At 36.3% G+C, this 22832-nt stretch overlaps 1 protein-coding gene and 1 long non-coding RNA gene across 6 annotated transcripts in view; one reads left to right on the forward strand and one right to left on the reverse strand.

Moving 5' to 3' along the window:
* Nucleotides 1-3857: 3857 nt before the first annotated feature.
* The window catches only part of JMJD1C (jumonji domain containing 1C), a 314373-nt gene continuing 295398 nt past the window's right edge, over nt 3858-22832 (reverse strand). For all 5 annotated transcript variants that reach the window (XM_033406071.2, XM_033406069.2, XM_033406067.2 and 2 more), the window contains 9 exons: nt 22525-22803; nt 19542-19710; nt 18748-18838; nt 18155-18285; nt 17639-17761; nt 14821-14960; nt 13132-13308; nt 5026-5157; nt 3858-4768 (listed from right to left, as the gene is read on the reverse strand). In XM_033406071.2, coding sequence (XP_033261962.1) covers nt 4679-4768; nt 5026-5157; nt 13132-13308; nt 14821-14960; nt 17639-17761; nt 18155-18285; nt 18748-18838; nt 19542-19710; nt 22525-22803 — 1332 coding nt within the window. In that variant the 3' untranslated portion in view covers nt 3858-4678. The remainder of the gene's footprint in view (nt 4769-5025; nt 5158-13131; nt 13309-14820; nt 14961-17638; nt 17762-18154; nt 18286-18747; nt 18839-19541; nt 19711-22524; nt 22804-22832) is intronic.
* On the forward strand, nt 5153-13855 carry LOC125961071 (uncharacterized). Its single transcript, XR_007471397.1, has 2 exons — nt 5153-7173; nt 13099-13855. It is a non-coding gene; the product is annotated as an uncharacterized LOC125961071 (long non-coding RNA).

The raw sequence follows: 22832 nt of genomic DNA on the forward strand, positions 1-22832 counted from the left end.
CCTTTCCTAAAAGGTTATAGGCTGGAAAAGGTTGTAGGCTGGCTTTTCCCCTATCTGGAAAAAGTTTGCTAACAAAGTGTTGTTCAACATTTCCCCTATCTGGAAAAAGTTTGCTAACAAAGTGTTGTTCAAAAAGTTTGCTAACAAAGTGTTGTTCAAAGAATGTTATAGTTAGAAAATTTTGGTGAAAACTTCCCTTATATGCCACATATGGTTACCAATTTCCAAAGGAACGACTGGACATAATAAATGTTAGGTTGGCTAAAATTTCAGTTAAGAAAAGTACCTCAAGTGATCATAGTGTCTCCAGGTGTTTGATATGAAAATAATCTACTCTTAACTGCAGAATATGGGGGAGATGAGACTACACTTCCTTGCCTATAACATATCCTGGAAGGTCTCTATTGAACCGAATCCTTCACCTTTTATAACGGCAGTCCCAGAAGCAGCTCCTACCCCTCTCCTCTTTTAGAACAAGAGTTTAAGAGTAAATGATTTTGTCAAGTCACTGTTGGAAGTATGTTCGAAGTCTCAAACAGCTAATGTGTCTATGGAAAAGGGCTGAAGGCAAATTAATATGTCCCCAACATTCGTTCTGTCCCATTTTTTCTGTTCCTTGAAGGATTGTTCAAATACTGCCACCTCTCTGAAGCCTTCCTTAACCCCAGGCAATATATATTACACCTTTTCCATGTGTTTTACACCTTAGTTGACCTTTGAACAGGGGTTTGAACTGTGTGACTACTTACGTGGACTTTTCCCAGTAAATTCTATAGTACAACATACATGATCCACATTGCTTGAGTCCTTGGACACAAAACTGGATACAGAGGGCTGACTAGAAAGTTATATGTGGTTTTTCGACTGCGGGCGTCAGAGCCCCTAAGCCTGTGTTGTGCAATGATCCACTGTACTTGTTACATAGTTTTAAGCATTGATGGCACAATCCTGAGGTTCCTAATGGAATAATTTATCAAATTACCAGTGCCAAACACATAATAAATTCTATCCTAAAATGTCCACACGTATTATACCTCTCATGCTCTGTGAGGCACGTGTGGCCGGGGGGCAGTGATCCCTGCGTGCCCTTTATCATGAACTTCTTCCACTTACTAAACCTGTATGACTTACCTTTGATTCTTTGCTTTTTGTACTGTGTTCTACAATAGTTTGATAGGACCTGTGAGTCCGTTACTATCCTCACTGTGCTGGCAGAGAACACAGGAGCTCTCCTGGGAAAGCAGTCGGTTCCCATCTCATTTTGCACTTACTTGTTTCCATTTGTTCACTGACCCAGCTATCCATATCTTTCACTTGTCAAATCTAGATTCAAGATCTAGGGGGCAGGAAAACAGTGTTGAACTCCTAATGTGTCCCTCAGAATATACCACCTTGCAAAATGGAGTCCAGCTCTGACCTACACGTACAACACAGATCCTTGCAATACCCACCACTGACCCCAGGGCTGAGATCCTTTTTATAGATAAAGCACAGAAAACACAGACAATCCTCCAGTCTTAGCTGCAGCTGCTTGGCTCATATACAGAGAACTGACTGAACAGCTTAAGTCAGCTGTAGAAATTTCCCCAATCAAGAAAGGGAAGCCACTTTGTATGCAGCCAGTGACCCAGAGCTTACTAACATTTCATTTTTGTTTGAAAGTCACTTTGCTTTCATTCAAAGAGCCAGACTGATTACTGTGATAACCAAAGTACTTTACTATTACTCAGTTCCTGTACCTTCTATGTGGTTTCAAGACATAACCATCAAGATTAACCTAATTATTGGATAGCCAGGAATGTCATAAATTTTGGACTTTGGAAAGGTTTGAGTCTGAATGTTGGTGACAGGGTTGGTGGCATATACCTTTGTATCTTGGCTACTTGTTACACACCCCAATTCATTGTGTTTTGTATACTGAACAGCTGTAGGATTTTAATTGTCATTTTCTTTCCCCTCTTCTATGGCTGAAAATCCTGATCTGGTCTGGGCTTTGACAGATTGGCATCTAGAAATAGAACATGCTGTATCTATAGTATGTGTACATGAGTACACTTTTCTTCTGAAGCTCACTATTCTTACCTAGATAACGTTAAACCCATACCCTATCTACCAAAGGGAAGTAACAGAGAACTAGACGATGATTTCTATGGGTGCTACAATCCCAAAATGCATGGCGGAAGAGAAATTCTGCCATGCATGTAGTAATTTATTAATCAGGAAAAGGAATTCATATTCAGGTTCAAATGACATTAGAATAAATTTAATAGGAGGGACCCAAATATTCAGCACAAGTTTTCCTTTATAAAGTCTCCTTGATCTTGAAGTTTTTCAAATTATTCTACACGTTTAATACTACTTCACTGTCTGGAAGAAATGGACGTATTCAGATGCTTTCATATGTGAGGAGCGTCTGAGCCAACCGGATGGAGGGGACAAAGTAAATGGTCAGAGGAATTTGTCCATCAGAAATTGGACCAATAACAGCTCCCCAGCCTTATAAAAAGTCAAAGGATGTCTTTAATGATTGATGCAAGCATTATGGTCCTCTCTTCCACTCCCCCGCCCCCAACCCCTTCACTAGCATGGGATTCAGACAATAGATAGCATACTCTCATCAGATGAGTTTTCTCTGAAAGCCACACTGCCAGGCTTGATCTGCCTTAGCTTCAGCTATTCTGTAGGGGTTGCAGGATGGTTTAAAAGTGGCTCAAACAACAGCAAGAGAAGCAAAAACATTTGGGAAGAAAACCACCAAAGACTTTGGGCCCCTGGCAGACTTTAGGGGACCAGAAGGAGATGGTCTACTCCAGAATTAGTATCATGGGCTTGAAATTAATTTCACATCAAAATTAAATCCGACGGAATATACAAAAACGTTTAAGCAAAACATACCATTTAATGAGTTGAGGCACTTGTGGAAAAATGGTATTAAAAAGTCAAAATCTTACAAAAGATGCACGTACTCACCAGCCCTGCCCCCCCTTTAAAACCACTGGCCAAGTAGTTATTATCCATCCCATTAACCCTTGTGCCAGGTAGAGTATTAATGTGAAATGTAATTAATTGCTCACATTCCTGATTACACCTTGCCTGGAGTAGAGGGTGGCATAACAGCCTACGTGGAACTAAAAAATGGTGGACACAAGCAACAGGATAAAAACCAAGCAGCTTACAAGGTCACAACTTAGGCTACCAGTTTTTTCTTTTAAGCTATGTGCTTTCAGATAGATAGATAAGCAAAGGCCATCCCTTCAACATCCTGCAGGTGTCAGTGGAGGGCTACATATTTCCAGTAAAATTCAAAAGGTAAGGTTAGGGTAGGACTATGTGAGCCTCAAGCAACCAACTGGTAATGGGGAGTCAGCTGTTAAAGCCAAGACTCCAAATTAAAGCAGCTTACCAGGGTCACACAGTAAGTAACAGAACTCATATTCAACCCAGGCTGGCTGCCTGCAGGCTCTTCTCTGCCACCTGCCCCCCTCTCTCCTTCTCCTCTCCCTGCCACAGCATCTCTGTGGCAAAGAGCACTTATTTGATATTGTTATGATCACATACTCTCATGATCATGACTTTAATGTATGAGTTCCTCTTTCAACTAAATGTATTTATTCACAAATAACAAATGTTGGCGTTGCCTGTATTCATTAGCTGGGCCATAGGACAAGAAAGTGGAGGCACTTACTTGTGACGACCTATAACATCTGAAGAAAGCTTAAACTTACAAGAATCAAAGACAAGAGGGAAATGTTCCAGGAGAGGACACTGTATCACAAGAAAATGCTGGTAGTCACCTTGATAATGACGAAGCCCCCAGTAATAGGCATATCAAGAGGGAGAACTCTTAGACTAGCCAATTTTTGATAAAGTCCTTTTAATGGAAAATGTAAAACCCCTCTCAACTTTACAAAGCCATATGTAACACTTGCACTTTAACAAATAAAAGCAAGCCAATGTTTTAAAAAAATACATCATTAAATGTATATATGTATATATTTACATAGCATATTAAGTTTAATATTTAGCTTTAAAAGTTCACATAAATTTTACCAAAATGAGACAATTTTAAATAAATTACACCTTTTGAAAATGTTTAATTGTACAGTCAATAGCTTCAACAAAATATTGAAGTGTCTGTATTTAGTATCTACTTTATATACTTTATATTTTACAAATTTTACAGTCATTTGGCAGTAATTTTCTAATTATGACATGTATGCTGTGCGATTCAGCAGTTTCCCAAATGCAGGCAATAGCTGGTGTTTTGTGTCCTATTCTCACAGTAACTGTCTCAATGTAGTGAAAAATATCAGTTATTTTAGTAAACTGTACATAGTCACATTTACACTTGATCAACAATATAGCATAGAATTTTGTATTTTTTTTCCAAAAATAAATACATCATTTTAAATCTGGCATTTTCACAAACATCATATACACTATAATACAAAAACAGCTATGAATTGCTGCTTTAAAATTAAGCTTGTTTTAATATCACTGAATCACAGGAGCTGTGACTTATGCTATACTGCTGTGGTGTCAGTAACAAGTAATTACTACAAAGAGAATTTCTTGGCACTGATGGTTTTATGAAGCTTAAGTCAGTGTACATACATATCATTGTTCAAGAGTAAGTAATTCCAGTTCAATGGCCTAAAAACATCAAACTGGACCACACCTAATTTTCTTCCATAGCCTCTACTTGATCTTCATGTATCTTCAAAGCTCTCACCATTTCCTTGACTGCATGATACAAGATATTTTTAACCTGAAAGAGATGTTGGTATTTCTGATCACTTCAGCAGGAGATAAATTAACAAATGAAAACTGCATCAGAATTAAAAACAAAACAAAACTGTTAAGCCAAAAGTTAAAATTAGTCATATAATTAAATACTGGCGCTAATCTTTGGTTATCCTAATGTGACAAACTAGGCAATGATGGCCTAAGCTGTTATGCATGTTTTGTAATTCTGAATATAAAAAGCCTGCAGAACAGGAGCTAGTTAGAAAACTCATCTCTTACCTGTAGCTTATCATCATAATTGATTTCTTCCTTCAGAAGTCTCAGTTCTTGTGTTAAATGAAATGACTGTACTAGATGTTCTGGAGACACAAAGTCTTCAGTTACCTGAATACAGCTGTGAAAATTCTGTACCTATTCCCCAAACAGAAACAGAAGAATATAAGTTTTAGGAGGTGGGAATAAAGAGAAGCAAAGTTGTCTGCTGGAACAAGAGACAATTCACCAGAGAACTTATTTTCTCCAAAACATCAAATGCATTTCAAAGTGGAACACCACACTTTATGAGAAAGTTTATCACTGAAAAGCTTCATGTAAATGGAATATTTTTAAACGATGCAAAGAAAAGAACTTTTCCAGGAATCCTTCAGAGAGGCTGATAATCAGATCCTAATTATCAATGTTGTCAACGTGGATTTGGGGGTGTTACTTAAAAGCAACAACAACAACAAAATGCTCACTGGAAGGTACCTGTTTCACCAATCAGTGCAGTCAACCCGGATGTCTGTTGTTGCTCCTTTGACTTTCTGCATTTGGTCATTTCACTGTTAACTTTTACACCAGAGAGTAGATGAAAGGAAATGAAACTTAGTTTGATTATTTATGAGGAACTGTGATGAAAACTGTAGTTCCAGACAGATCTACTGACCACAGCAGTTTTAGAATTCTCCGAGGATTTTGTTTGTTCTTTTTTTTCCTTTGTGCCTTTTCTTTCAAATCAACCAGTTAAAGATGATACCCTTCAGTCTCTTGTGGCGTCAGTACAACTGTTTTTCTGCTAGTTCTCCCTCTCGTGACTAAATGGTGTTCACAAGAAGCCAGTCAATAATCTTACCTGTTATTTGTTCAGCATATGTACAGACTAACTGCACTTTACAGTTTCTTAGAACTGCTTTCTATCAACACTCAGGATAATGAGAGAGAAAGGACCAAGCTTATCCAATCTGGATTTTGTTTCTTTGCTGTCCTCTAGTGATATTAAAAGATATCATAAAATTCCTGGGAAAGGAGAAATAACTGGAAAACTAAACATTTACATTTATTCTAATTTTTAAAGTATGCAAGTAAATTTCGTTGGGAGAAGTGAGCAGAGGGAGATAACAAGTGGGGAATAGAGACTGTGGAAAACATCTGATGATAGAGTGATGAAATTCCAAAGGGGCTGGAATTGCTCCTCTGGGCATAGTGACCACCTGAACAGCTGCAGATGTCTTTAACTGAAGCACTGTGCCTTTACTGATAACTCGGTAGCATATAAACATTTTTTTCCTTTAATCATTAGGTTGTTGATTCCTGTGGAGGATGAACATAGTGGATGCCTCACATTTTCAGCACTGCTGTACAGTCTCATTGGATCTTCATTATGTGTCTGTAGAACAGATGCTCTATTTCACAGAGCAGGAAACTATGGATAAGCAGTTCAGCGCCTGTTCCAAGATAAATCAGCCAATAAATGGCAAGTCAACAGGAACCCAGCTCCTGTGATATCTTGTCTAACAGATGCTTTACAGTCCTACATGAACGCAGTCATACCAGCACACACAGGCTCCAAATGCCCTGTCTCACCTTACATTCATCTGAACATGCTGTGGGGATTAAGTCCTTGTGAAGTTCTAGCATGTAACTTTTAGCATATGTAACTATTTTTTAAAAAATAATTTCACTGATATTCTAATTGCATTCAAACATCATTTGCCTGGTTTTATTTCTTTTTTCCATAGTCCTTTAGCCCTTTGAGCATATTTAAGATAACTGACTTAGAAGTCTATCTAGTAAGTCTGATGTCTGGCCTTCCTCAGGGACAGTTTCTGTTGAGGTATTTTTTCCCTATGAATGGGCCCTACTTTCCTGTTTCTGTGTATGCTTTGTGACTTTTTGTTGGAAACTGGACATCTAAACATTATCATGTGGTAACTAGAATCAGGTTCTCCCCTGCCTCACAGTCTGCTGCTGTTGATTGATAGGGACTGTAGTCATCCATTTGTTTTGTGACCTTTCCAAACTAATTTTGCAAAGACTATTCCTCCTCTGGCGTGCTCACTGATGTCTCTGTTCGGTTATCTCAGGTGGTCAGCCAGTGACTTGTCAGAGATTTCCTTGAAGGCCAAAACTCAGATGTCCTCTTCTTCATTAAGCAGTCCGCTGGTCCATGTAAGTTCTGAATTAGATTCCAGAGCTCTGAAAAAGTTGATTCTTATGGTTGTTTTAAAATCACTTTTAGAACAGTGACTTTCATTAGTGGTTACAAGATGTTATTTTGTTTCCTAATGACCTCAACTTGATATAGACTGCTTAAAGACTTAAGGGTTAGTTTGAAAAGGCAAGGTTCAGTTTTAAGGTGAAACATATCTGAACTTCCCATTCCACTTACCCCCTTTTGTGCCATCTTTGAGTCATTTACTTTTCACTTCCTTGGCAGACTGTCTTATTCATACTTGCCTTCAAGATCAGTTGTAATCATATATAGGTAATGTTAAGAAAATGTAACTTTTGTTTTCAGAGTAGGAAAGTTATTATCTTAAATGTAACTTTTGTTTTCAGAGTAGGAAAGTTATTATCTTGACACTGTGATTTTGTCTGAGTCCTTTTAGTCATAAGAATGTAGAGAATTTACAACTTAGCAATATTATTAACTTACTTTGAATGACCAAATACAATCAGTTAAGTAGTTGAGGACAAAATTATCAGTAAAGATTTTGTTAATTTAAAAAAACTGTTGCTGTTTAAAACTGAAAGCTACTCTAAACCTCAGGACACTAGAGCTGAGAAAGTGAATCCTGGAGGTCAGATTCACCTGCTTTATCTAAGGGTATACACAGGGTTTCACAGACTCAGCCACATTTGCCAACAGAAGATTTTTAAGCCTGCAGTTCTAGAGTAGTTCTTAGAAAATAAAGAGGGCTGTGGCTATGATATTGTCCCTCAACTTGCCGAGATATACATCTGAATGCCGCTGCTGCACAGAGTTGTCCCGTGGCCGTCTCTCCTCCCGCCCCAGGCTTCTCGAAGTGCTCACTGCTGACAAATCAAAGAAAGGTATGTTGATTCTTCCCTAGCATTGCTGGCCAGTCAAGTCCTGCACTATCGTTTGGACGGAAGTTTTTTGTTACATGCTTTGGGTTTTTCAAGGGCTTCCTATCTGTGTGGTTCTCAAAGCGTGGTTCCTGAACAGTAACGTCAGTGTCACCTGGGAACTTGTTAGAAATGTACAATTCCAGGTCCCTCCTCAGACCCACTGAATCAGAAACTCTGGGCATGGGGTCTAGCAATCTGTGTTGTATCAAGCCCTCCAGGAATTCTGATGTATGCTAAAGTGTGAGAGAAGCACTGAGACTCTGGGATTATTTAAAGGGCTACCTGTGGTTTACTGGAAGTGTTGAAGCCATCAATGAAAAGTTTTCAGGACCTCTATGGACTACGTAAATTGTAAATAATAATGCGTCTTAAATCCAAGTTAACATTGTTAACAGAGTTCATACTTCCTTTTAATTCTCTCTCAAAACCACATTACCACCACTTGTGAGTCATGGACAACACCCTTTAAACAGAGTACAAATAACTGTGCTGTCATTATCATATCACGTGAGGGAAGGAAGGTAGAAATTCTTGCAATTCTGTGCCAAAATATGCAGCAGAGAAGGTTTTTACTTTGGAACACTCAACAATTTAGTGGCAGAGATCAGAATAGAATTTGCCAGTCTAGATGCTGTTTCAGTCTATTTAAGTATAGCATCTTAAGAGTGTGTTTAAGTACAGAATATGATACAAGTACATACTGTTTAAGTGAGGCTAAAGCAGAGTGACTTGTGAACTAAAGCTTTTTAACAGGATTACTTTGCCCACTATTTTGAGAAAAAAAGGCTATTCTCTTCCCTGTCTTTCCCCAAGAAAGTATAAGCAGTAGAGAGACATTTACATGCAGACTCTCTCTGTGGTAATAGTGATTGCCTCTGGAGTAGAGGAACTGAGGGCAAAGGTGAGAAAATGACTTAATTTTCACTGTGAACCACTGTGTACTGTTTGAATTAAAAATCATATGAATGCATTACATTTTCAAAAGAAAGTATTTTAAGATTGTTTTCTTGACAAACAGTACTGGAACAACTGCATGTCCATATGCAAAAAAACTGAACTTCAGTCCACACTCTGCACTATATACAAAAATTAACCTAAAAATGGATAACAGACCTATATGTAAGACTATCAACTATAAAACTTCTAGAAGAAAATTTAAGAGAAGGTCTTTTTGATCTTGGGCTAGGCAAAATTTTTCAGATACAATAAAAGTATATAATACATTAAAAAAAAACCTGATCAACTGAACTTCATCAGAATTTAAGAACTGCTCTTTGGAAGACACCATTAAGAAAATGGAAGGACAACCCACAGGTTGGGAGAATATATGTGCAAAAGCACATATCAGACAAAGGACTTAAAGACATTCAACATAGTAAGAAAAAAAGAACCCAATTACAAAAATGTATATATAAATGTATTGCAAATACTTCTCCCACTCTTGGGTTACGTTTTCACTCTCTTAATGGTGCTTTTTTTAATGAACAGGAATTCTTAATTTTAATATATCCCAGCCTATCCATGTTGAAAAAAATGGACAAATATTTGAACACATTTACCATAACAGATTTACAGATGGCAAATAAACACGAGAAAAGATGTTCAACATATTTAGTTATTAAGAAAATGTAAATTAAAGCCATAGTGAGATTCAAATGCTTAAAAACAAAACTGACAGTAAGCAGAGGAGATGGAACTCACATATACTGCTTCGGGGAATGGAACATGGTACAACCACCAGCCTGGCAGTATCTTATAAAGTTATTCACACACTTATCATGTGACCAGGTGGTCCCACTACTCGGTATTTATCCAACTGAAATGAAAACCAATATTCATACAAAAACCTGTACGTAAATGTGGCTTATAGTGGATTATTGCCCCAAACTGAAAACAACAATGAAAAACTACCCAGAAATAAAAAGAAACTACTGATGTACACAATAACATGGATGAAACTCAAATACATTATACTGAATAAGAAAAGTCAGACTCAAAGGCTACATACTGTCCAATCATATGACATTCATATAAAGGCAGGACTATAGAGAAAGAAAATAGATAAGTGGTTGTAGCAATATCAGGTAGGAGAAGAGGTTGACTAAAAAGTGGGGGGTAGATCAGTGGAACAGGATGGAAAGTCCAGAGATAACCCACACACATCTAAACTATGACAAAGGAGGCAAGAGTGTCCAAGGGAGAAAAGACACTCTCTTTAATAAGTGGTGTTGGGGAAATTGGACAGCTGTATACATGATGAAATTAGAACACACCCTAACACCACACACAAAAATAACCTCTGAAGACCTAAATGTAAGACCAGATACTGTAAAACTCTTAGAGGAAAACAGGCAGAACACTCTGACATGAATAGCAGCAAGATCTTTTTTGATCCACCTCCTAGATTAATGAAAATAAAAATAAATGGAACCTAATTAAAAAGCTTTTGCACAGCAAAGAAAACCAACAAAATGAAAAGACAACCCTCAGAATGGGAGAAAATATTTGCCAATGAAGCAACCAACAAGGGATTAATCTCCAAAGTATACAAACAGCTCATGCAGCTCAATATCAAAAAAAAAAAACCACAACCCAATCAAAAAATGGGCAGAAGATCTAGACATTTTTCCAAAGAAGACATGCAGATGGCCAAAAGGCACATGAAAAGATGCTCACCATCACTAGTTATTAGAGAAATGCAAATCAAAACCACAATGAGGTCACACCGGTCAGAATGACCATCATCAAAAAGTTTACAAACAATAAATGCTGGAGAGGGTGTGGAGAAAAGGGAACCCTCCTACACTGTTGGTGGGAATGTAAATTGGTATAGCTACTATGGAGAACAGTATGCAGGTTCCTTAAGAAACTAAAAATAGAACTACCATATGATCCAGCAATCCCACTCCTAGGCATATATCTAGAGAAAACTGTAATTTGAAAAGATACATGCACCCCAATGTTCACTGCAGCACTATTTACAATAGCCAGGACATGTAGCAACCTAAATGCCCATTGACAGAGGGATGGATAAAGAAGATGTGGTGTGTTTGTGTGTGTGTGTACGTGTACACACACACACACACACACACACACACAATGGAATATTACTCAGCCATAAAAAAGGAACGAAATAATGCCATTTGCAGCAACATGGATGGACCTAGAGATTGTCATACTGAGTGAAGTAAGAGAAAGACAAATATATGATATCGCTTATATGTGGAGTCTAAGAAAATGGTACAAATGAACTTATGTACAAAACAAAAATAGAGTCGCAGATGTAGAAAACAAACTTATGGTTACCAGGGGCGAAAGGGAGGGAAGACTGGGATTGACACATACACACTACTAACATATAAAATAGATAACTAATAAGGACCTATTGTATAGCACAGGGAACTCTACTCAATACTCTGTAATGGCCTGTATGGGAAAAGAATCTAAAAAAAGTGGATACATGTATATGTATAACTGATTCACTCTGCTGTACACCTGAAACTAATACATCATTATAAATCAACTCTACTCCAATAAAAATTAAAAACAAAAGTATGTGGGGAGTGGGGGGGCGGGAGTAACAGGGAATTTTCTGAAGTGATGGCAATGTTCTTTATTTTGATTGTGCTGTTGCCTAACTACATATTTGTCAAAACTTACAGAACTGTACACTAAAAGGTACATTATAATGCAAATGATACCTAAAAAATGCACTGTCCAGTATGACTTTTAAGAAAATGGATACTGGATAAACTGAGTATGTGAGTAAGGATTTTCAAGGGAACCTGTTTTGTATTATCAAATAATTACACCTAGTTAGAAAAACATTTACTGTGCTATTCTCTTAAACAAGACTGCTCCTTTGAGGGCATTTTACATGTGAATACAGATTAGCTATTTCCTGATAAGAGGCTAGAAGGCCAAAGAATAGTATGTGGGGTGAATCCCAGTTAAACATGAATCATAAATGACACATCTCTGAAATGATGATATAAGTCCATGAGAAAATAAAACATTTTAACATAAATAATACATTCATTTAATTAATACACTTAATTATATTTTACAATAAATGCTGTTTGAGATCTAAGAATGATAAATCTAACCCTAACTTGACATCTTAAAAACTAAGCAACTATTCTCACTTAAGAAATATTTGTGGCTATTATAATAGTGTCACAAATATTACACAGGCAGTAATTGCATACAGTTATATAAAATGTAGGAAACTTTGCTTGGTAAAAGTAAACACATCAGATACATCTCAATAACCAGGTGGTGGCAAAGGTGGGGAACCAACTCTGAGGCAAACTAGTTTTCTGGATTCTCGGGTTTCCTTTGCACTCTGTTACTATGAGCGCTAAACTGCTCTGCGGTAGCTTCAGTCTACTTATAGGAACCCACTATATGCTTTTAATCCAAACCCTCCATATCACCATCTATTCTATGCCATTCTTCTAGGTGCCACACAGTCAAGCCACAGAAACGAAGACTAGATGTGTATTTCAGTTTTAAAGTTTTGTGAATCAGTAGCTATAAAAATTACGCAGCACCTTTCTTTCGACGTGCTATTGCTACGTTAGCGAACTAAAAAGAGGCAGGAAGTACAGTGAAAGCCTGAATTATGGAATGGTCTACCTAATAACTCATTCTACTCATATTTGGTGCCTTAGAAAATGTATCATCTCTAAGTCCTGATACTCCCCCCTCCCACTGTTAAGTCTCAGCTATTGAGAACTGAATATACAGTAACTCTTTTTTTCCTTAAAAGTCTTTGAAATTAGATTTCAATCCACCAAACAGTAGCAATACAAAAATGGAAATCTGGCTCATGTTTATATATTTAAAGGTCTCAAAGCATTTAATTACGTCAGATCTCATCAAGCACTGAAAAGCTGTTCAGTAATTTCTTAATGAAGGTATACTGGTGTAGGTCATTCTTTCTTACATCTTCCTTCATTTATATTTATACTCAGAACAATTTCTTTCTGGTTCTTTCAGTAACAAGTGTGTTAGAAGCAACCTTTTATATACCTGATGAAGTGCTCCTGCTGGTAAGACGATGGCATCACCAAGGAACTGAATAAGAGTGCAGGCTTTGACTCCATATTCCTCAAGCAGTCTTTGGCGAAGCTTTTTGTTCACATACCAACTCTGGTCACGAATTGGATCATGTTCTGGTAGAACTTCAAGGCCTTGTTCTTTTGAAATCTGAAATATAGATTAAAATGAAAATATATACCCCAATTTAAGTAAAGAAAATGGTAAATCCTGTTCAGTTAAATTTCAGTTTTCTTTACAATAACAGTCTGTTCTCAGAATCTTCTGAAACGACGACTGAGCCTAAGTTACAGAAAATGATATTCTACAATTGGAAAAGCCAAAGGACATGAAAACAATATTGCACACTGATACGCTATTAATAAAGTAAATCATACTCCCTTACCTTCTTCCACTATGAAGTTTTATTAACTATTATTTATTTCTTTTTCAGTCTTTTTTTTGGGGGGCTGCACCGTGCAACATGTGGGATCTTAGTTCCCTGACGAGGGATCAGACTCGTGCCCCCTGCAGTCGGAAGCACAGAGCCCTAACCACTGGTACGACAGGGAATTCTCTCTACTATGAAGCTTTCATCCATTTGGTTCCTTACAATTATTTTAAGAGTATAGCACAAAGACGGGGAAAAGCTTAGTTTAGTAACTTTTTTCCAAAAGCCAAACCATTTGAATGTGTGGACATCATAAACATTCATTCAGCCGCGTGGGGTCTTAGTTGTGGCACTTGGGATCTTCGTTGCAGCATCTCTTAGTTGCGGCATGCGGGATCCAGTTCCCTGGCCAGGTATTGAATCTGGGCCCCCTGCATTGGGAGTGTGGAGTCTTAACCACTGGACCACCAGGAAAGTCCCCATAAACATTTCTTTTTGCTGCTCTTTTTTTAAGGTAGGTACACAGATAAATACCTTTATATTGCTAACCTTCTAACCCTTGACAAATCACTTTCAAGGGACCCTCTAACGAACCAGTAAAATGTTCTGCTTTAAAAAGCATAGTTTATAATATTTTAAATTAAAAGACTGTTAGGTAGTTCTGGGATAAAATAGTAGTTACAGGGCCATAGCTCCCTTGCCTCACACTGACCAAAGACAGACCTTAAGTCCATTCAGAAAGAAGATGAAGTATAATAAGAAAAACAGCAATTATGGTCCATTAAAAGAAATCCCTATAATTACAAAATTCAGAAAATATTTGAGAAAAGGGTTTGAACCAATTTCAGATTAATGTGTCACTTTTTTTACAAGTATACAATTACTCAATTTCAGTCTATTCAAATAAGTATCACAGATATGAGAGAGCAGAATTACTGTCTAGGTCAACAGCCAAAAATACCAATACAATCAAAATTCTGCCTTCTTTATGTGTTTCTATGACAGGTTTTATATTCTATAATTCCAATCACTACTTTTCATCAAGGGTAACATCTGACTCATTAACAGGTTCTTTACTCTAAGGGGATGAAGGAGTACTACTAACTGAGAAGAAGCTGCCATTCAAATTCCTCAAGAGAAAGGAGCTTTTGATTTTCAACAGCAAAAAATTCCATCCTCCTAAGTAAAAATTACTCAATCATCTTATACTGCTGAATGCCCATGAAGTTACATTAAAATTTAAGTCTCTGCTCAAGGTGAAGAGATAAAACTGCCTGTAACCTAAATTATACCTTCTGAAGAAATTCCCTTATCTTGTCAACATCTTTCCCAGCATAAATATGCCACAGAGCACCAGGTATTTCACTTGAGTCCTTCAATCGTTTTCTTAAAATGTCATCTAAATCTTCTTCTTCAAATTTCTTAAGTATTCCTGAAACACAGAATATATTCAAACTGGTCAGTAAAGACTCCACCAGAAAGCCACATCTCCTACAATTGATCTATCATAGTAGCATAGTGCCTGACTAGACTGGGACTCTTAAAGAGGAGATAAACCCAGTTCTACATGAAAACTGTTACAACTATAAGAGCAGAGAACAATGACCCGGGGTAACTGGGAACAGAATCAACAGTAACTTTCCCAGTTCATTTGTTTTCTGTAAACCAAGGGATGGGAGATGAAAACGCAAGGACTTTTAACTCAAACATAACCAAGTTTCATCCTGTCCCAAGGGTGTGGTCATAACAATGTTTTGTACTCACAGCATTTCATAAAAAGGACTATCGTGACCACTATTATGGTAGGCAAGGATCATAACCTCTACTTTACAGCTCAGCAAAACAGTTCAGTGAGGAGAAGGGATTTATTCATTGCCATGACTAATGAATGGCAGAGCAAAATGTCTTCCGAGTAATTTCTGGGAGATCTCATTTACTATTATTGGTTAATCTGTAATCAAATGCAAAAGCTTCAGGTGCTATGACTGAGGAGGCATCAGGCCATTCTTCTGAACTATTGACAAATTAAAAACTGCACATATATATGCACAGAAGAAATGTTAACTGTAGTTACCTCTGAGTGAAGGACAGGAATGTCGTTTTCAAATGCCTGATTTTACTACAATGAACATTTTAGTATTTTATTTTTAATACAGCAGGTTCTTATTAGTTATCCATTTTATACATATTAGTGTATAGATGTCCATCCCAATCTCTCAATTCATCCCACCCCCACCCCACAATGAAGGTAGGTTTTCTTGATGTGTTTTAAGCATTATTATAACACTAAAACATTCCTTTTTTTGTGACCATCTAAAAAATTGGCAAAAACTTTAAAGAAAGACAGTCCAAGAATTAAAGTCCAAGAATTAAAATTAAAAGCTGATGACTTTTTCTCAAAAGATCAAACATTATGCTATGAATGAGGGATGGGAGGTGAGCAGGGGGAGATGAGCAGAATAAAGATGAATAAGGAAGTTCTAGCATTTAAGGAGATGAAAGAAAAGTAGGGGAGAAAAGCAGATGTAACCTCTGTATTGTAGACTAAGTGCTATAATATCTAATACAATGTAAATGCTAGGTAAATAATTGTAAATACAATGTGAGTGCTATGTAAACAGTTGCTGGCTATAGCAAACTCCTTTTGCTTTTTGAAAGCCAGCACATAGCAAATTCAAGTTTTGCTTTTTGAAAATTCCTGGAGTATTTTCTTTTTGCTGTGTTTTTTCTATCCTTGACTGGTTGACCCCACAGGTGCGGAACCCGCAGATACGAAGGGGCAACTGTAACTGTGTGGCACCATAGGCTTTGAAAGGAGAAGTAATCTGATATCAAAGGTCACACACATTTCTGTCCTAGAGCTGAGACTACAACTCAAGTGTGCCTGACTCTCAAATCCTTGGGAGTAGGGGAGACAAGAGTTTTTATCAATTACAATCAATAGAGTCAGTTAAAGAAGCTGAGAAACTATGAGTTTCTACAGTTTTGGAGGAATTTAGGTTGTGTATTATAGAAGCTGTCAAACAGACACAAAAACTGAGTGAATATTATAATAAACCCCCATGTCCTGAGCACCTAGCCACTAAGCTGCAGATATATTCTGGGCTCCAGATAGTTGTTGAGCTAACTGGTCGGAAATCATGTATAGAATTTCACAGGAAGTGCATGTAAACCAGAAAAGGGAGAGGATAAAGTCTATAACTCTAGAAAAGTCTGAAACTCCACCATATGAAGAATGAGGGGAGTAGTGTTACTGAAGCCAAGGAAACTATTTGAAGAAGAGGTGTCGTTTACTACAGAGGGTACAAATAATAAGAGGACCACAAAGAAACCATTGTATTGAAATATGACTATCAGTGAAAGCCACAGCAATAGCAACAGTACAGTAATCTCAGTGGGGCGGCAGGCAGGGGCCAACCTGCATTGAGCTGAAATATGAAAGGGAGGTGATAGACACAGCAAATAATGTTATGAGGGCAGGAGCAATAGGATGGTGGCAAGGAAGACAAGGTCTGAAGGCGGCTTTTAAAGGAAGGAGGAAAAGTCTGAAGTTTGCTCCTACTCTGAGAAAAGAAGCCAGTGGAAAAAGAAAGTTGAAGGACCTATGTCTATAAAGAAGGGAATGATAGATGGAACAAGGTTTTAGAAAGAAACCTAGAGGACAGACTCTAAAACCTATGCACTGGATTGAACAGTTATTTCTACTTGGGAGAAAAGGCCCCTTCTCTCTGGTACTAGAGGGGAAAAAAGAATGCTTTAGACACAAACATGCCTTAATCATCTTCAGAGCTCAAGGACCTAATTTCTGTTCTTCACTAAATGTTTATAAGTGAGCTTACCAGTTTATTTTCATAAACCCAATATTTAATAATAGGAAATGAGCAAATTAAAAAAATTCACTTTTAAAATTAAAATTCCTTTTGTGTTAAAAAAAAAAAAAGCCAGGTAAATTAATCACGGCTCCAAATAAATATTAAAATATCCCAATATCCACTGCAATTTTTTTGGGAATCTTTGATGTTAACTCAGAGGCTGACATTCTGGATAATATTATTGTGTGTGGTTATTCAACTGTTATTCCAAAGACCACTATTCTTTAAGTTTCTTTACCTGCTTTTGAGAGAATGCCATTTCCTTTTGCTATGCCAACATATACTAAAATATTTACAACGTCAGAAACTTCAACATGTAGATTTGTTGTTCCTATATCATGATCTTTAGCAGCAGCTACACCTGTGTATAAAATAAAATTTTATTTAGCATAACACTTTATATATCCTAGATATTCCTTCCAAAATCAGCTCTATGAGGAAAATCTGTTAATTGTAATTTGAGTTTTAGTCTCCTTATTCCAAAACCTGCCTACAAAATATCACAATCCATGAAATGTACCATAAAAATCAAATTAATAGAAAATGTAACTATATTTTATAAGGAATGAGCCGGTACTTAACTATATATTGGCTATTAATACCTAATATACACTGCTTGACTCAGAAAAAGATTTCAATGGATTATTAAAGGAACGGATTTAGCAGAATCTAAAAATGATTAGATAATTTATCTTTGGAAGGAAGTTAAACTTCCATATACTCCAAGTTGATAGAAATGCAAATATATACTTACCATAAGCACTGCACAACCTGGGTCCTAGATCAGGGCGTACAAAAAATCCTGGCAAATGAGAGGCCAAATTGAATTTTCCTTCTGGATTACAATATTCTGGCAATGGCAGGCTTTTTAAAAGATCTTCATATCTGAAGAATAACATTGACTTCTTTTGAATAAAGGTTTACATTCTTAAGTACTTTCAAATATATAAATGTTCAAGTTGCTAAACTTTCCTTAAGGCCTTTAACAGTTAACACTTTCCTTGACTTCAAAGTTTAAATGAATGCATAATACATGGATAAGCAAAGAATAGAAGTGATACTAAAACCGCAATTCTCTTTCCTTGAACACAGCAAATTGAAAGCACCAAAGAGAGGTCCCAAATGGGGCCTCCTCTGACAGCATCCTCTTCTTTACTGCCCTAACGAAGACTTCCCCCTGCTCAGACTACAGAGATTCAGATCTTTCTTTTTTTATTACTTATTTTTAATTGAGGAGGATACTGCCTAAAGCTCACATTTGTAGATCATTATCCCACTTCTGGGGATAATCTCAGCTCAACCTCAAAGCCAAGAGTCAAAATAACAAGTATAAACAGACATACATACCTTGCTGGCATCATAGTCTTGAAGTCTTCTCCTGAAGGGCAATCTTTCAGTTTTAAAACAACTGTTTCTCCACCTTTCGTTTTTTGCCGTTCTATAAGAATGCAATTGATTATTAAAAGATAATCTCAGTCTTTTTATTAATGTTTAGAGGAAGGAAGAAATGTGAAATGAATGAATACCTCTATTATTGTACAGTAGGTAAAGAATGCTTGCTTATGGACTTTTATTTCTTATGTATTCATGTAGTATTAAGATGTTTGTTCCTTATGAACACAGATATCTGCAATATCACCATAAAATTCTTAAAAAAAAAGCCTCTTTACAATTGTTATTAAAATTAGTCTTACATTTTTACTTTTACTTTTTCAAAATGTTTTACACAAAGTATGTTATTCAAGTTTCAAATGTTGTGGGGGTTGCCAAAAATATTCCCCAAGAATATTAATATATTGAATATGACACATGGAAACATAGTATAAATGACTTTTTTTGGCTGCACCGTGTGGCTTGCTTGTGGGATCTCAGTTCCCTGACCAGGGAATGAACCCGGGCCTCGGCAGTGAAAGTGCTGAGTCCTAACCACTGGACCGCCAGAGAATTCCTAAATGACTTCTTTATGGTTACAGAAAATGAGGGGTATAGCCAGGAATAGGACCCAGTCTCCTACTTCCAAGTACTTGTTCCTTTTTACTGGACAACAAAGTAATACAGACATTTTAAAGATTAAACAATTTATCATTTGGGGGGGAAATGTTTAAGAAAACAGTAAAACAAAGAAACAAAAAACAACATACTTGAAACTTCTTCAAAACCGTCCCAGAATTCCTTAACATTGGCATTTGAAATAATGCTGTCTTTGCAGTTCAGGAGATCAGCCTGGTGGTCTCCAAAATCAAGACTAATTGAGTCCGCCTTCCACAAGCTAATGTTCATTTTCTTATGCACACCAGACACCACTGCAGGCTTATAAATAAACAGACAGATAAAGAAAAGTTAAAAGGTATATGCACACTTCCAAAATTTGATTTTATACACACACACACAACAGACGGTTAACATGTTGAATTTTAGGACTAATGACAAATTGTGAGAATAAAAGAGGCTTTCAAAAATAGTCCCTGACCTGGAAAGATGTTCACAAATATATTTTCAAAGAGAAAAGCTGATAAGAGAATGCCATGTACATGGCAGAGTACACTGCCATTTTGAAAACAAAAAATATGTAGTGTTTTTCAGGAAAGAGTCTGAAAGGCTATACTAAAAAATTTCTAGGCAATATAAATATGTTTTATTTACAGACTCCTTTTTATAGACAAAACATAACCTTATATATTTGTATATATGCAATATATGTAAATAAGATTTTTAGATAAAATACAGAACCCTTGGGATTAAAACATAATTTATATACATTCTGATTTTATATCACTTAAAACACATTCTTTACCTCTATAAGGATCATGACAAAAATATTAAACAACCAAGTGCAACAACAATAAATTTCAAGTCGAATGACCAAATTCCCTGAAAGTGAATCTCTCCTTTGAAATCACATGAATTCAAATTCCCTCACGGCTCTCTAACCCAAAAACCAACAATTGAAGATTTTTGGTTTTAAAACTCCAATGCCGATGTAAAAAAAGACCTCTAAAGGCAATCTGATGCATTATTCTTAGGTTTCTTTTTTTTTTAATTCCTTTATTATAATTGAAAGGTAAAAGAGAACACAGAAAGTTATGACGTAAGAGTCTCTTGTAAAAGATGTTATTTTTAAGTACTCTTAAAACTCACAAGATAATAAAATTTGAGGAACGATAAGTGCAGAATAACCTCAAGCTAGGGTTGTTATCACAAAAAGGTATCTCAAAAGAGAAGGAATAAACAACAGCAAAAACCACCTTAAAGAAGTTTGGTTAACCACTTGGGTAACTGCAACATTAAACTTCCTTTCAATGGGCTAATAATATATCCAACTATTAAAACAGTTTCAGCTATTAGATAATTAACTACTGCTGACAATTCACATATTAACTCCTAGCCCTTATTATGCCTATCCAGGAATACTCCCATCCAGCCCTGTGCCACTCCTTATTTTGGTAACCAGCAGCTTGGGAAAAATAAAATTTAAAAAAAATTATAGAGGCACGTTAATTAATAAATCAGAATATTCTAAAGCAGAATTCTTAGGCTACTATCATCATTATCATCTTCCTGAAATACTGAAAGCCTTGCTAATTTGGCTCCTTGCCTCTGGTCTTATTCCCCTCCAATTCAACTTCCAATCTGCTTTGCTGTCAGTTATTTTAAAATGTCGATCTGTACAACACAGGGAATACAGCCAATATTTTATAGTAACTATAAATAGGGTATAACCTTTAAAAAATGTGGATCACTATATTGTACATCTGTAAATTACATAATATTGTACATCAACTATACTTCAATTTAAAAAGTCAATCTGAGTTGATTCTTCAATTAAAACTGTCATCTACAGGAACAAGTTCAAACTCTTCAGCAAGATATAAAGGCCCCTCATAATCATAACTGTAACCACCTCATTTCCCCATCATTACCCCACAGAACTCTTACTTATGTCAGATAAACAAAGCTACTGAACAGTTCCCCAAACACCCGATCCTTTTTATTTCCAACCTCTTGTCCATCTATAAAACCTTCACTTAACCCCTGAGACATCAATTCATACTAGCCCTTTTGAATTAGTACTCTAGCTTATTCATTCACTCTTTTAGGTTTCCACAGTACCTTAAAGTTCTGAGAACATGTGACGTATTTATAAAACTATTTATTTATGAGACTGTTTAAGCCTACACAAATTTAAGTCGTCTGAATTGTGACGCAGCAATGGCATCAGGGCTTCAAGGGAGAGCCAACCAAAAAAATATATGCTAAATACCGTGTATATGCAATTGCATGGGCGTGTATTTTTCCTAGGGTGAGGAACCAAGCTGTCATTGGATTTTACAAAGGACTAGAGACCTAAAAAGATTAAGAACCATTGTACTAAAATGGTTCTTACTCATTTTTACATGATGTACTCATTTTTATATCCTTAATGGCCAGCACAAACACTAGATTTTATTAGGTGCTCAATAACTCTCTGTTGAATAAAAAAAGGGAAGTAAAATAGCAATGATGTTTTCCAGAATGCAAGAAAAAAACTGAAGATAATATTAAGTCATGCAAAATCCTAATTTGTGCACTAATGTAAATTACCATCTGAAGTATGTATCAAACATTATATCAAAACTCTGGTCAAACAGAAAATCATTTTTATTTGAGCCAAGTTAAATAATGGAGTTTGTCGTTCAAGATTTTATGAACTAACTTATAAATGTTCTATAGGTAAATATTAAAGGCAAAAGCATCTACACTTCTCATCAGTTCAAGAAAACTGCTTTTACTATTAACACTGTGATAGCAGAAATGAATCTGTTAACTGAACTAAAATACAAATGTAAAAAAAGGAAGGTGATACCAAACTTTGTGAATATATGGCTTTATTAAAAGTCTGCTAACAAATTGAAATTATAACATCAAATAATCAATGCTTCCCTGTTAATTCATATAAATCTGGCCAAAAAAATAAGGATTCAGAAACAATCATTCTGGTAACTTTTTTGGTGTTTTTGGTATCTTCCAACTCAAATGTGTCAAGTATTATCTTTCCCCTTTCTAATCCTAAGGAGAAAACCATTTTTCCTATTCAACCAGCTTTAGTTCCACTCAGAGCATACTAAATCAGCTTAAAATACTCACTTGTCCATGTTTCCAACACTCTTTGAAAAGCTTCCAATTATTAATATTTTTATAATCCTTAAGCCACAGAATATGCTTCTCACAGATCCAAGAATGTGGTATATCACTGTACAATTTATTGTTTTCATCCATGGCAGGTTTTCTGTTTTCTTTAGGTTCTTCTTTGAGCTCTGGTTTTACATTTATCTTAGAGGCTTTATTTGGTGGAATTTTGTTTTCAACAACTGAAGCAATTATGTCATCAAGAATGTTTGGCATAGTCCTTCCACTTTTACCACTCTAATAAGGAAAAAAAATTATACTTTCAG

The sequence above is a fragment of the Orcinus orca genome, chromosome 14 (genome assembly GCF_937001465.1).
Source record: "Orcinus orca chromosome 14, mOrcOrc1.1, whole genome shotgun sequence".
Lineage (NCBI taxonomy): Eukaryota > Metazoa > Chordata > Mammalia > Artiodactyla > Delphinidae > Orcinus > Orcinus orca.